Source organism: Myotis nattereri (assembly GCF_964212035.1).
Source record: "Myotis nattereri genome assembly, chromosome: 3".
Lineage (NCBI taxonomy): Eukaryota > Metazoa > Chordata > Mammalia > Chiroptera > Vespertilionidae > Myotis > Myotis nattereri.
Window position 1 is genome coordinate 47444020 of NC_138077.1, and position 15459 is coordinate 47459478.

General features: G+C 37.5%; 1 protein-coding gene across 1 annotated transcript in view; it reads left to right on the forward strand.

Moving 5' to 3' along the window:
- The window catches only part of TPRG1 (tumor protein p63 regulated 1), a gene marked incomplete at both ends in the record, with an annotated part of 97549 nt that overhangs the window by 24185 nt on the left and 57905 nt on the right, over positions 1-15459 (forward strand). The window contains one exon of the mRNA XM_081087026.1: positions 11794-11970. Within this exon, the coding sequence (XP_080943152.1) occupies positions 11794-11970 (177 nt within the window). The remainder of the gene's footprint in view (positions 1-11793; positions 11971-15459) is intronic.

The window sequence follows — 15459 nt, forward strand, 5'->3', positions numbered from 1 at the left end:
TATTTTATGGGGGAATATTTTAGTGTGTAATCCTCAGGAAAAGATTCCCCTATGAGCCAAGGCTTTTAGGTTGCATAGCACAAGGATTGTTCATTCTTTTTTTGGTTCATTTTAGAAATATTTTTTGAACACCTACTACACAATGGTAAGAAATGATTCCATCTTTGTGGAGTTTACAGTATAGAAGGGGACACGGACATTACTTAATCATATAGATAACTATAAAACTGAATCTAGGATAAGTACTATGAAGGAGAAATGTGAGGTGGCATGAAAGTGTATATTAGAAATAAGAGAGGTAGTCACAGAGATCTGGGAACACCTGCCTGAGTAAGTAATAATTGAGCTCACCACTACAGGAGTTAGCTAGGTAAAGACGAGAAGGAAAATTATTGCTAGCAGAGGGAACATCTTGTTTCAAAGCCCTTTAGCAGGAGTAGGCATGTGAAATACAAGATTGAAACAAAATCAAGGAGAATGGAGTGAAGAGACTTGGCCTATAATGAGGTTGTAGAAGTAGGTAGGGCCTGACCCTGCAGAGCCTCTTAGACCAGGGTAAGAATTTTTTTCTTTTTCCATAAGAATCCGGGATATCAGTTGAAGTGTGTTTGCATAGCTGTTGAAATGTTGAAGCCAGAATGGGGAGGTAAAGACCAGATGTGGCTTTTCAAAAGGTCCACCTCATTGCAATATGCTGAAGAAGTTGGAAGGGAACAAGAGCGGAGGCAGGTAAAGCAGGTCTAGGAGCTTGGTGGCCCAAGCCTAGAGAGAGGCCAGACAGGGGATGAAGGAAGACTAGATCAGGATGGTGAAGGCAGAGGAGTGAAATGTGTGGTTTTGAGAGATATTTTAGGAGTAAAATGTTTACGACTTGGCATGTGAGGTGAGGAAATGGGATCAATCCAGAATGACTCCTACATCTCCAGCTTGCATAACTGAATGGAAGGAGGGTTCCTCCCCAAGAGAGAAAACACTGGATGAGGACAAGGTTTGGGAAAGACAGTCATGAGTGTTTTCCTGGGGAGAAGTTTCCCAGAGAGAACAATTCTAGGAGTGATACATATTATCACACCACCTCTTTCAGAGGTGAATTTTACTGCATTTTTGCATCATAGTGAAGGGTCATCTATTTGGAAGTGAACAATCTGGAGAAAAAGCCAACATTATGGCTAAATTTGGTATCTCAATGCCTATTTAAGGTCCCCGCACTACTGCTTGCTAGGTGTAAAACATTTGGCAAGTCACTTTGGACCTTAGTTTCATTGTGTTTAAAATGAGGGTTATAACATCTACCTAAAGGGTTGTTGTGGGAATTAAATGAGAGCATTGTTATTTAAGGACTTTGCAAATCCCCAGATGCTGTACAAAGTATATTATTGTTATTTCTACTATATTTGTGCTGGATATTACCACCAGCAAAACTTCAATTATGTTAATATTAGGAATATGAAATTCAGTGTTTTCCTCATGAGTTCTTTGGAAAAAAACTGGTGTGTTAAAGTATAAATAAATAAGTACACCACCTAGGAGCAAGAGATGGTGGCCCCAAACTATTTATAAGCTTGCGTGTTTACTTGAATTCAGACTTTCCCGACATGTAAATTACGCAGCCTGTGTCAAAGCAGAGCACTCTGTGTTCCTAAAAAGAATTCTCTTTTTCCCCTAAATCCTTTACCTTTTAAAATAAATCTCATTATGGCGTGCTGACATTTTCAATAAAACCATTCAACCAAAAGCTGTGTTTTTTTAGACTAAAAACAAGTCTGGTTTATTAAGTAGCAGCTCATAACTTACTGCTAAATAGATTCAATTTATTTACAGAACTTTATGTAGATATCTGATAACACAGTGCAGAGTCCCCTTCTCCTTCTGACTAAGATGAGAGTGTTAAAAAGATCATTAAGAATTCTCTCCTTCACGCAGTGAATAGAGGTTGAATATTATAGTATTGTTGGAGTGGATGGAAACTTTTGAACCAAGATTTAAATCAGATCTCTCAGACTGCACCACTAAGTCTACTAGCATGTTCTAGCTAAGTGACTTTAGATAATAACTTTCTTCAAAGGGTTATAGGGAGGTGTAGAGGTAATACTTATACATACATAACAGCCAACATATGATAGGACCTCCATCAATGATCTTATCCTTTTTACCTTCCTTCTTCTGCTTCTTCTTTTCTTGAAATGTATTTATTGACTAAAGTTTTACATATAACTCCTTTTTTCCCCCGCTTGACACCCCCCCCCCACACACACACCCAAGCTATTCCCACCCCGGGCAAGTTCCCACTGCCCCAGTGTCTGTGTCCATTGGTTACACTAATATGCATGCATACCAGTCCTTTGGTTGCTCTATAACCCACCCCCTCCCCGCCTTTTGCCTCTGGATCTATTCTTGTTCATCAAATTATGTTGAACATTATATCCCACATATGAGTGAGATCATGTGATATTTATCTTTCTCCGACTGGCTTATTTCGCTTAGCATAATGCTCTCCAGTTCCATCCATGCTGTTACAAATGGTAAAAGTTCCTTCTTTTTTATAGTGGCATAGTATTTCATCTGCTAGTGGGCACTTAGGCTGTTTCCAAATCTTAGCTATTGTAAATTGTGCTGCTATGAACATAGGGGTGCATATATCCTTTCTGATTGGTGTTTCTGGTTTCTTGGGATATAGTCCTAGAAGCAGGATTACTGGGTCAAATGGGAGTTACATTTTTAACTTTTTGAGGAAACTCCATACAGTCTTCCACAGTGGCTGCACCAGTCTGCATTCCCACCAGAAGTGCATGAGGGTTCCTTTTTCTCCACATCCTCATGAGCACTTGTCCTTTGTTGATTTGTTAATAGCCATTCTGACAGGTGTGAGATGGTATCTCATTGTTGTTTTGATTTGCATCTCTCAGATCATTAGTGACTTTGAGCATGTTTTCATATGTCTCTCCGCCTTCAATATGTCCTCTTTTAAAAAGTGTCTATTTAGATCCTTTGTCCATTTTTTGATTGGATCATTTATCTTCTTTTGATTAAGTTGTATAAGTACTATGTAAATTTTGGAGATTAAACCCTCATCTGAAATATCATTGGCAAATATGTTCTCCCATGTATTGGGCTTTCTTGTTGTTTTGTTGATGGTTTCTTTTGCTGTGCAGAAGCTCTTTATTTTGACATAGTCCCATTTATTTATTTTCTCCTTAGTCTCCATTGCCTTAGGAGCTATGTCAGTAAAGATATTGTGACTACATATGTCTGCTATTTTGCTCCCTATGGAGTCTTGTAGGATTTTGATGGTTTCCTGTCTTACATTTAAGTCCTTTATCCATTTTGAGTTTGTTTTTATGTATGGTGTAAGTTGGTGATCTAGTTTCTTTCTTTTTACCTTTTTTTTTTTTTTTTGCATTTATCTGACCAAATTTTCCAGCACCATTTATTGAAGAGACTGTCTTGACTCCATTGTATGCTCTTGCCTCCTTTGTCAAATATTAATTGAGCATAATATTTGGCTTGGGTCGATTTCTGGGTTCTCTGTTCTGTTCCATTGGTCTATATGTCTGTTCTTGTGCCAGTACCAGGCAGTTTTGAGAATCGTGGCTTAGTAATATAGCCTGAAATCTGGTATTGTGATCTCTCCAACTTTGTTCTTCTTTCTCAAGATTGTTGTGGCTTTTCGGGGTCATTTTTTATTCCAGATGAATTTTTGGAGAGTTTGTTCTAGGTCTTTGAAGTATGCCATTGGTATTTTAATGGGGATTGCATTGAATATGTAGATTGCTTTGGGTAGTATGGGCATTTTAATAATGCTGATTCTACCAATCCATGAACATGGTATGCTCTTCCATTTGTTTATGTCTTCCTCTATTTCTTTTTCAATATCCTGTAGTTTTCCAAGTAGAGGTCTTTTACCTCCTTAGTTAAGTTTATTCGTAAGTATCTTAATTTTTTTTTCTTTGGTGAAATGGTAATTGGGATTGTTTTTTTTTTTTTTTTTTTTTTTTTTTCATTTTTCTTTCTGTGAATTCATTATTGGTGTATAAAAAAGCCATAGGTTTTTGAGTGTTAATTTTGTATCCTGCTACATTGCTGAATTAATTTATTAGGTCTAGTAATTTTTTGATGGATTCTTTGCAGTTTTATATGTATAGTATCATGTCATCTGCAAATAAGGACAGTTTTACTTCTTCTTTTCCAATTTGGATGCTTTTTATTTCTTCTTCTTGTCTGATCATTATGGATAGCACTTCCAGTACTATATTGAACAGGAGTGGTGAAAATGGGCATCCCTGTCTTGTTCCTGTTCTCAGGGGAAATGAGTTTAGTTTTTGCCAATTGAGTATGATGTTGGCTGTAGGTTTGTCATATAAGGATTTCATTATGCTGAGGTATGATCCCTCTATTCCCACTTTGCTGAGAGTTTTTATCAAGAAAGGATGTTGAGCTGAAACCGGTTTGGCTCAGTGTGTATAGAGTGTCAGCCTGTGGACTGAAAGGTCCCAGGTTCGATTCCGGTCAAGGGCATGTACCGGGGTTGCGGGCACATCCCCAGTTGGAGATGTGCAGGAGGCAGCTGATCGATGTTTCTCTCTCATGGATGTTTCTAACTCTCTATCTCTCTCCCTTCCTCTCTGTAAAAAATCAATAAAATATATATTTTTTTTAAAAAAGAAAGGATGTTGGATTTTGTCAAACGCTTTTACTGCATCTATTGATATGATTATGTGATTTTTGTCTCTCAATTTGTTTATGTGATGTATCACATTTATTGATTTGCAGACATTGTACCATCCTTGCATCCCCAGAATAAATCTCATTTGGTCATGGTGATGTTTCTAATGTAATGCTGGATCTAATTTGCTAGAATTTTGTTAAGGATTTTAGTGTCTATGTTCATCAAGGATATTGGCCTGTAGTTCTCTTTTTTTGTGGTATCTTTATCTGGTTTTGGAATAAGGGTAATGTTGACTTCATAGAAAGAGCTTTTAAGTGTGCCTACCTCTTGAATTTTTTGGAATAGTATGAGGAGGATAGAGTTTAGTTCTTCTTTGAATGCTTGGAAGAACTCCCCTGTATAGCCATCCAGACCAGGGCTTTTGTTTGCTCGAAGATTTTTGACACTGCCTCAGTTTTTTTTGGTAGTTATTGGCCTACTCAGGTTTTATTATTATTATTATTATTATTATTATTATTATTATTATTATTCCTGACTGAGTTTTGGGAGCTTGTATTTTTCTAAGAATATGCCCATTTCATCTAGGTTGTCCATTTTGTTGGAATAGAGTTATTCATAGTATTTTTTCATAATCCTTTGTATTTCTGTGGGATTGGTTGTTACTTCACCTCTTTCATTTCTGATTTTGCTAATTTGTGTCCCCTCTCTTTGCTTCTCTGTTAGACTGGCTAGAGGTTCATCAATCTTGTTTATGCTTTCAAAGAACCAGTTCTTGGTGATCTTTTGTATTGTTTTATTGGTCTTTATGTCATTTATCTCCATTCTGATCTTTATTATTTCCTTCCTTCTGCTTATGCTGGGCTTTTCTTGTTGCTCTCTTTCTAACCCTTTGAGTTGTAGGTTAGATAATTTATTACCATTTTTTCTTGTTTTTAGAGGCAGGCCTGTAGAACTATGAACTTTCCTCTCAAGACTGCTTTCACTGTGTCCCATAGATTTTGGATTGTTGCATTTTCATTGTCGTTTGTTGCCATGATGCTTTTTATTTCTTCTTTGATCTCTTTGGTAACCCAATCATTGTGTAATAGCATGCTATTTAGCCTCCATGTGTTTGATTTTTTAAATTGTTTTTATTGTAGTTGATTTCTACTTTATGCCAATGTGATCTGAGAAGATGCTTGATATTATTTCTATCTTCTTGAATTTGAAGAGACTTTGCCTGTGTCCCAATATGTGGTCTATCTTTGAAAATGACCCATGTGCACTTGAGAAGAATGTATATTTTGTGGCTTTGGGGTGAAATGTTCTGAGGATGTCCATTAATTCTGTCTGATCTAGTGAGTCACTTAGGATTGATATTTCTTTGTTGATTTTTTTGTTTAGAGGATTTATCCAGTGGTGTAAATGGGGTATTAAAGTCCCCTACTATGACTGTATTGCTATCAATCTCTCCCTTGATATTCTCCAGGAGTTTTTTTGTTTGTTTGTTTGTTTTTTGTTTTATGTATTTGAGTGCTCCTGTATTGGGTGCATATATGTTTACTAGAGTTATATATTCTTAGTGAATTTCTCCCTTTAGAATTATGATGTAGCCTTCCTTATTTCTTGTTATGGCCTTCACTTTGAGGTCTATTTTGTCAGATAAAAGTATTGCAACTCCAATTTTTTTCTTTTTTCATTTTCATTCACCTGAGTAGTTTTTTCCATCCCTTCACTATCAGTCTGTGTGAGTCCTTTTTTCTGAGGTGGGTTTCCTGTAGATAACAGATATATGGATCATGTTTTCTTATCCACTCAGCTACCCTATGTCTTTTGATTGGGGCATTTAATCCATTTAATTTGTTTATTATTGATAGGTAATTAATTGTTGCCATTTTTATTCTTTATGCCGGTGTTCCTTCTTCCCTTCCTATTTCTTCTTTTTACAGCAGTCCCTTTAGCATTGCTTGCATTGCTGAATTGGGGGTAATAAACTCCCTTAGTCCTTTATTGTCTGTGAAGCTCCTGATTTCACCCTAAACTTTGATTAACAGCCTTTCTGGGTACAATATTCTTGGATTCAGACTCTTGCTTTGCATGACTTTTTATATTTCATTCTCTTCTCGCCTGATGTGTTTCTGTTGAGAAATCAGTTGATAGTTTGATGGGAGAGACCTTGTAGATAACTTTCCGTCTCTCTCTGGCAGCCTTTAAGATTCTTACTTTGTCATTGGTGTTTGCCAATTTAATTATAATGTGTCTTGGTGTTGGTCTTTTTGGGTTCATCTTGTTTGGGACTCTGTGTGCTTCTTGAACTTGTGTGAGTTTTTTCTTCTTCCCAATATCAGGGAAGTTTTCTCTCATTATTTCTTCAAACATGTTTCCTATTCCTTGCTCAGTTTCCTCTCCTTCTGGTACCCCTATGATGTGGATATTGTTTTGTTTCATGTTGTCTGAAAGTTCCCTTAGGCTCTCCTGTTTTTTAAGTTCTTTTTTTTTCCAGTTGCTGCTCTGCTTGGGTATGTTTTCCTACCTTGTCTTCTAGCTCACTGATGCAGTCCTCCACTTCTTATAGTCTATTGTTGATGCTTTCTATTGTGTTCTTTATTGTGGCAATGTCATTTTTCATTTCTTCTTTGTTCTTCTTCATTTCCTCTTGGTTTTTACACATGTTGTTGAATTTGTCTTCTATCCTTTTCAGCATCCTTATGACCATTGCTCTGAATTCTTTTTCTGACATATTGCTTGCCTACATTTTGTTTACTTCCTTTTCAGGTGGTTCCTCCTTTTCTTTCGTATGAAAGGGGGCTGTTTCTTTGTCTCCCCATGTTTGCTCCTCTCAGGGTGTCTGGTTATGTAGCTCTCTTTCCTGCATTGACTTAAAGGCACAAAATACAACATGACAAGACAATGCACAGGGCACCAAACAAATATATTCACAATACCAATGACCCCAAACAAGGTGACCACCAGAGAAAAGAGAATTAAGGGAGAGAAAACAGTGCAAAAATGATATTGAGAAAAGAAAAAAAATGTAAGAGAAGAGAAAGGGAAGGAAAAGGAAGGGGAAAATATATGTATATGGGGAGAAAATTTTAAAAAACAACAACTAATTCAAAAAATGCAAACAACAAACACCCTGAGATGAATGCAAACAACAAACAACAACTAATCCAAAAAGTGCAAACAAAAAACACCCAAACAACAAACACCCAGCCAGCTGAATCTGAAGAGGCAGAGCTTATTTCCAGAAGGTAAGGTCAAGGAATTGAATGAATGGGGAAATGGCCAAAATTCAGCATAGAGGAGGTAGAAAGAGAATGAGTGTATAAGAAGAAATGTCAAAAACAAAATCCAAAAAAAAGAGAAAAGAAATTTATATATATATATATATATGAAAATTATATATATATATGTTAAAATATATAAAATAAAATTATATATATATAATTATATATATATATATGTGTGTGTGTGTATATATATATATATATATATATATGTATATATATATATATTTCCCCTTTCTTTAATCTATGTATTCATCTATTATTGGAAAAGGATAATAGAGAATAGATAGGCCTGAGTTGGTGATTGGAATTAATTAAGCTATTAGTAGAAGAAGAGAACAAGTGAGAAGTGGAAAAACAGAAGAAAAAAAAAAGAAGAAAGGGAAAAACAAAAACAAAACTAACAATCAAAAAAAGAACAATAACAAGATAGAAAGAAAGAAAAAGGAAAAAAATGGCTATTGAAGAAAGAGAAGAGAGAATTGTGCCTGGACTTGGAGCAGGGGTGAGGAAATTAGATTTTTGAGTAAGATCAATTTTTAACAGGGAGTAAAAAGAAAGAATAGAGAAAAATGAAAGCAGAAACAGGGTAAAATAAACAAGATGAAAAGAGGGAAAAGTTAGAAAGAGAGTGTTGGCATAAAAGAAAAATTGATATAGAGTAAAATAATGCTAAAATAAAAATGAAAATAGAATGTAGAACACTAATCCAAAAATAAAATAAAACTTTAAAAAAGGTAAAATAATAGTAGTAATAATAATAATTAAAAACAATAATGTCATAATAAAAAAATCAAGTGAGAAAAAACATTAGTTTCTTAAGTAAAAGATAAAAAAAATTAAAAAGTGAGGTAGTGAAGGTCGTTCACTTCCTCTACTGTTTTGCCTGGCATATCTGTTTCCTGTCAGGTAGTCAGCACAGTGTTGAAGTTCCCTGTGATCCATTGCTCCTCTGCGTCATAAGCCACAACCCTGTTTTCAAGCAGGCGGGATCTCTCTGCTCACTTTGTTTCTTTGTCTGCCTTCAGTTGTATTTACACAAGAGTCAATTTCTGACACAACCGCTGGGTGGTGGTGTTTCTGTATTATTTTCTGGGACTAAATGGCCCCTCTATGCAGTGTTTAGACTCTTCTTTCCCTGCCACACTTAATATTGGACTGGAGGGACAGACTGACCCAGAACTAGTTTCCTGCTCATCTCTCCTTATTCTGATGCCCAGTTTCCACAAAAACAACTTTCCCCTGCAGTCTCGGTGAGTGTTTTTGATTGTAAGATCCTATGTACTAGACTTAGCAAGCAAAAGGAAGGAGGTTAAAAAAACAAAGGTGCTGCGCTGACTCATGTCTTTTTCCCCGGCACTGCATGGCTGGTATAGAACTTCAGGCTGCCTTTCTGGTCACACTTTCCCATGGCTGTGGACTTGTATCTAAAGTCCCCTTCTGCCAGCAGCCCTGTGGACCCCTTCCACGTTCAAGAGCTAAACTGACTCCAAGAGCCGCAGATTTGGTGGGGCACTGTTTCCCTCTGAGGCTCTAGTCCCCACTGCACGAGTTTCTCCCTCCAGCCTGGATCCCAGATCTCACCTCTCTCCAGGAGATCTCTGACCTTTCCAGCCAAGGATTGCCTCACCAGCTGTGTTTAATTTGCCAGTTCCAGGTGGGTGTTATTTGATTCAGCTGTTCCTTTTATCTGCTCTGTGAGAAGGCACAGGGCCTGTCCGCATATTCAGCACCACTTTGTCTCCCCCTGAACAAACTTTTTAGGTGCCCATGGCCTGGGAGACTGGAGTCTCAGTGTTCATGGGTTCACAGCTTAGGCAGCTGGTCCCTTGGCATTATGGTTGCAGGATCCTAGGAGGTATCCAAAGTCTCCTCAGTTGAATGTAAGGCTGGGCTTCCAATCAATGCCACTCTCCCCTTCAAGATGGCGTGGTCTCTGAGGCAGAGCTAGTCTCTCTGGGAATGATTTCAGCAGTAGTAGAGGCTGCCCCGCCAGGGGAGCCTGGTCCCCCAGTCCCCAACAGTTCTGTGGAATATAGGTCTCTCTCACTCACAAATACAGACATTCCCCTCACATCCACGCACTCTCCTTTCTCTCTCTCACTCACACACTATCTTGCAGCCTGCCATCCCATTGGCCGCCATCTTGGCTCTTTGCTTCTTCTTTTTCTTTTTCTTTATCCTTATCCTTTTTTCTCTCTTTCATATCTCCTCCTATTACTCCCCCCATTGCCTTAATTCCTCAATTTTTCCTGCTCATCTTTCCTTAAAATATACCGAGGAATAGCATATATTTCAGTTACTCAAAATTATTTAGTGACTTAGTTCCGTGACAGTGATAATAACAGTTAACTTTTAGGACACCGATTGAGAATCAGGTCCCTTAATTATCTCCCCAAACTAATGAGATTAATACTAGTCATGTCTCCATTTGCCCTCATGAAAAGTACACACACACACACACACACACACACACATGGGTGATACTCAGACCTTCTCACGGCCATTGCTCTACCGTCTGTACTATGGTGTCCATTCTGATTTGTCAGTGTCCATGTGGTACCTGTTACTAAAAATTTTACATAGAATTCCTTCTTATAAATGATAGTATGTACCATAAAGAAAAAAAGATCAGGATGCTTTAAGAGAGTGTAATAGGGGGCCAAGTTTATATAGGAGTTTGTGAAATCGTCTTTGGATGAGGCATGTGAACCATGACTTGGACAAAGAGTTTTCTCATCCTGCTGTGAGATGATGCTGGGCAGGGGCCAGACCATTCAGGGATCTGCAGTCCAATTAGATAACTTGGATTTGATCCTAGGATAGAAAGGAGATTATTTAATAAGGTGAACAGGGAGTGATTTTTTTCCTTCTGTATTTTATGAATAGCACTGTGGTTACTGTGGATGGGAGTGGGGTGCTCATACTATCTTTTATTAGATTGATTCTGTATACTGGGGATTTAGATGTAAATCAATTACAAATCACTTTTTTTTTAGTATCTTAAGGAAGACAAAACATGTGTTAAAACAATTCTAATAAAAGTCATGAAGTGCTATGTACTAAAGGCTATAGTAAACATACAGCAAAGGGGCTGTGGGTGAGAGAAATTTTTTACCGTGTTCATTTTCTTTTAACCAGATGCCATTGCTTTGATTACTTCTTGTTCTCTTTTTGACAGATTTTTAACACTCAGAATTTTCCATGCATGCCCTGAAAGGCTTTTAAGTCTGAAGCAAATCAACTCAATAAATAGTTATTTAATGTCTAGTTTGTCCTTGGCTCATAAGTATCCCACTTCACTCATTTTACTCTGTTTCTACTATAAGATATGATAGGATGGATGACCTTAAAATAGTGATGGGGATCAGTGGACCTATGTTCAAGTTCCCATTTTATTTCCAGTCAGCAATATGATCTTTGGAGATTAGCATAAACTAGTGCCTAGTGAGTAATATTTGTAGTGCAGATTGTGTTAGAACAAGGAGATATGTTTGGTGTCCTTGAAGGAAGATGTGCTTTCATGAAGGTTTCCTACAGAACTGGAAAGATAAGGAGGAGCATGAATCAGTTGACTGCCAACATGATACAAACTTATTATTCCCCTAATGGATCCCATCATTGGTAACCATCTCTAAGTCCGGTGGCCATAAAACATTTCCCTGAGCTCTTCCACCTTTCTTCTGATCTTGGTCATGGAGCCAGACTGAGGGAGAGAGGAGATGGTATTCCTCTTTTTACTGAATGATCAAACTTTACTATTTTCTGTGTTACTAAAGATGTTTCAGTTAATGCCAGTATATTTAACTTGGAAAGCTTATGCAATCAACTATATACTCTCTGTGATGACTCTTACAGGATAGATCACTGGAACAATGAGAAGGAGAGGATTTTGGTGATCACAGATAAGACTCTCTTGATCTGCAAGTATGACTTCATCATGCTCAGCTGTGTGCAGTTGCAGCGAATTCCCTTGAATGCTGTCTATCGCATCTGCTTAGGGAAGTTTGCCTTTCCTGGGATGTCCCTGGACAAGTGAGTATGATGTCTTAAAACTTGGGAAAGTGGTGCAGTGGTGGTGGGACATTTAGGGAAAACAATTATAAGTTCAATTCAGCTCTGTAAGTTGAAAGAATCCAGGGGAGAACAGTGAAACTCTCAGTTGAAATCATCAAACAATCATTGAATTCCTAATCTATGTCAGTCAGGAATAAATTTTTGAGTAAATTTTTACTTAATTTTGAAAAACTGACAAGTAAATAGTTAAATATGAGGTGGAAAGAGCTGTGGGAGCATGGTAGGAGAGCTTCTCAACCAATTTGTTTGGCAGAGAATCAGCATGTGTCCTCTAAGAGGAACTGCCTGGGACTCTAGTAACACTTCATCTTACTCAGCCTCAATTTCTACTGGTTTTTACAGCTGGAAGCTATTGGAACTTCTCTTTCCAGCACTGAAACCCTAGGCTTAGGGGCCAAGTGTGGGGCTGGGACCCCTTGCTCCTCAGGAGGAACCTTTGCAGCCAGAGGTATCCCTTTTGATTTTTATCCACAACACATCAGCGTGGGACCAGTCTGTTCCTATCTTTCCCCTCCTACCAGTCTCCATATGGCTTCTTCTTTAAATCCCTAGTTGTAGGACTTCCATTCAGCCAGATTTCAGGCATTTCTGAATGATGATTATTCTGTAATTTAGTTGTAATTTTGATATGGTTGTGGGAAGATGCAAGTTTTGTGTCTAAACTATGCAGCCATCTTGACTGGAAGTCGTAACATAGCATTCTTATTCCTATCTTTTTTGAATGTTATCTACTGACTCCCTAATATAAACCCATTTACACTGATGAGAACCCACTTCTTTCATCTTCTTGAAAAAAAGATGAAAACTCCTACATCACTCATTTTTTAAAGTTGTTTATAATTATCATTATAGTTACTTCAATGGTTACTTATTTAAATAATATACTTCCTCTGATGTTTTTCTTAATAGTGTATATTAAGCTTCCACTCTAAAAAGTAAGAAATGTGACTCTTCACACTATTCCCACATTCTCAAATCCTTCACTTCCCTTTCTGCATTAGTTTTGCCAGACAAATTTCATTTTTATGGTATATTTTATTTTATTTCCCATGAGGCACCCAATTATTACCACAGAGAGTTGATGTAATTCCAGCCCTCCTAATTAACTTGTGCGGCTTTATCCAGATCTGCATTCTGGGGTTAGAATGAGAAAGCCTGTGCCAGCAGCTGGCATACTGTTAAATGTTAAAGGCTGTCTCTGAGCCCCTGGAGGTAGGAACATAGTGTGGTGAAGGGGTGTTTTTTTTATGTTCTGTTCAGTTTTTTAGCAAACTTTCATAGTAGCGTTTTGCACTAGGATTAGAGTCCTGGATTTCAGTCACAATTTTACAACAGTTAACTTCTCTTCCTCATCTATCAAAGCGTCATTCATATTAGTTGTCATTCTGCTTCATTAACAGTCTTATTGTAAGGCTCTAATGAGATAGCTTGAAAGCACTTTGTAATATGCCTCAAAGATATCAGGTGTTAACAAGTTCTGATTTTCTCCCAGATAAAAGCTTTTGTTAACAAGAAACTAAGTAGGTTAATTTGATTGTTATCTTTATTTCCAAGTCAGTTGGCCCTTCCTGGTTGCATATTAAGTCACTATTATAAGGTCAAAGGTCAGAAAAAGGAGGAAGAGGCAAGGGAAAAATCAGCTGCTAAATAATCGTAAACTGACTTCAGAGGAAAGCCTGGACACAGTCTGAGCAAATCCCCTTGTTATGAGAAAAAGCAATGATTTAACATTAGCACCCGCTAGCTGTGGATGGTAATACTGGCAGTGTTTGCCAAGAGCTTTTTACCTCCCCTGTACCATTGATCTTCAACATGCAAGAATTAGTAGGGCTGATTGACTACATGTTAGAGATGAGACAAGTGAGGCCAAAAGGGGTTCAGGGATTCAAAACCATCAGGTAATTAGTATTAAAGCTGGGTTTTAAAATCAGTTTTTCCAATTCTTTGTTCAGTATTCTTTCTTTTGAATAAATAATATGTTATCTCTGTCTCTCCCTTTCCCTTATCTTCCCTTTCTCTCTCTTCATTTCCCTTCCCTCTTTTGCTCTATGATCCCACCTGTTTTGTCACCCTCTTTCCTCTTCTCTGTCTCTCTGGGTGAAGATAACTTCTGTTAATGTAGCTTGTGCTTCTCTTAAGAAGCCACGAAGAAGACTATTGGAACTTAGTAGAACATGTGCCAGCTTATCCCACATACTGGTGCTTACAAAACAGAGTTGTTTTGTTTTATTCACTGTTTGCCTTTGGCTCAGTGTAAAGAGAGAGAGACAATGGCAAGAGACAACTAAAGGCTGTGGATTATTTATTTGTGCGATGAAGGCAGATTCTCCTAGAATTAGAACATTCCCTATAGACAAAACCGGGAAATGGTAAAAGGCCTGTTTTATCCACCAGTGTAACTAGTTGCTGGTACCTATCTTTTGTTATCTTTCCTTATCTGAGATGCAAACCCTAAATCTTATTTCTATTATAATTAAACTCATTCCCAGATTTTAATTAAAAATTAATTTTATAATCCAAACTGTGGGACAGAGAGAAGAAAATGAGGCTTCTATGAGAATTAAGCATAAGGGTAGAGCTATAACTAATTGTAACCACATCAATATCTTGCTGTTTAAATTTGGACAAGTCACTTTACTTGAGCTCTCAATATTCAATCTATAAAATGTCAGTAATAGAACATCTCTGCCAGGTCTATCATACAGTTCATTGTAGATTTAAATGATGGATGTGAAAGTGTTTTATAAATTGCAAATTGAGAAAATAAAGTAAGTTTTCACTTAGAGTTCTAAAAATTCCTATTTACTTGTCAAATCACATTGCCCCCTATTTTTTAATATGTTCACACTAGATAATGATGAGAAAGCTGTGACTCTGAGTCATCCGGTGATTTGTCTGTAATCATGTAAATAGATGGTGGTGGGGTCTGAAACAGGAGATTATCTGATTTCAAATCCTCCCTTTGTCATGCACCTGATTCCCAAATCCTCAAATGCATTTTAGTTTTTCAGAGTAAATGGGCCCCCCTCTCTTTAGCTCTGTTCCCATCTGAGCTCTGTGTTGAGGAGGTAGTCTTATGTTTAGAGAGCAGGTCTGAAGGCCTCCTGGGGGCCAGTCCTAGATTTGCTTCTAGTGACCTACAACAATCAGACCACAGTCCTGGCTTCAGTCCCCTCTGTAAACTGGAGAGGGTAACGGTATCTGTCTCAGTCTGTGTTGAGGATTAAAGGAGATAATACATATAAAATGCTTAGAAAAGTGTCTGTTATGTAGTAAGTATTTAGAGGAGGCAAGGTTTTATAATAGGTTTGTTAGAAAGACACTGGTTTACTGATGTAAGCACCAGGGACCTAGATCCTCATCCACTTTCTTAATATAATTCTCCTCTCCTTGCTGAATCTCTCAGCTTCCTTATTTTAAAAATTTCTAAGGGTTTTATTGGACTTC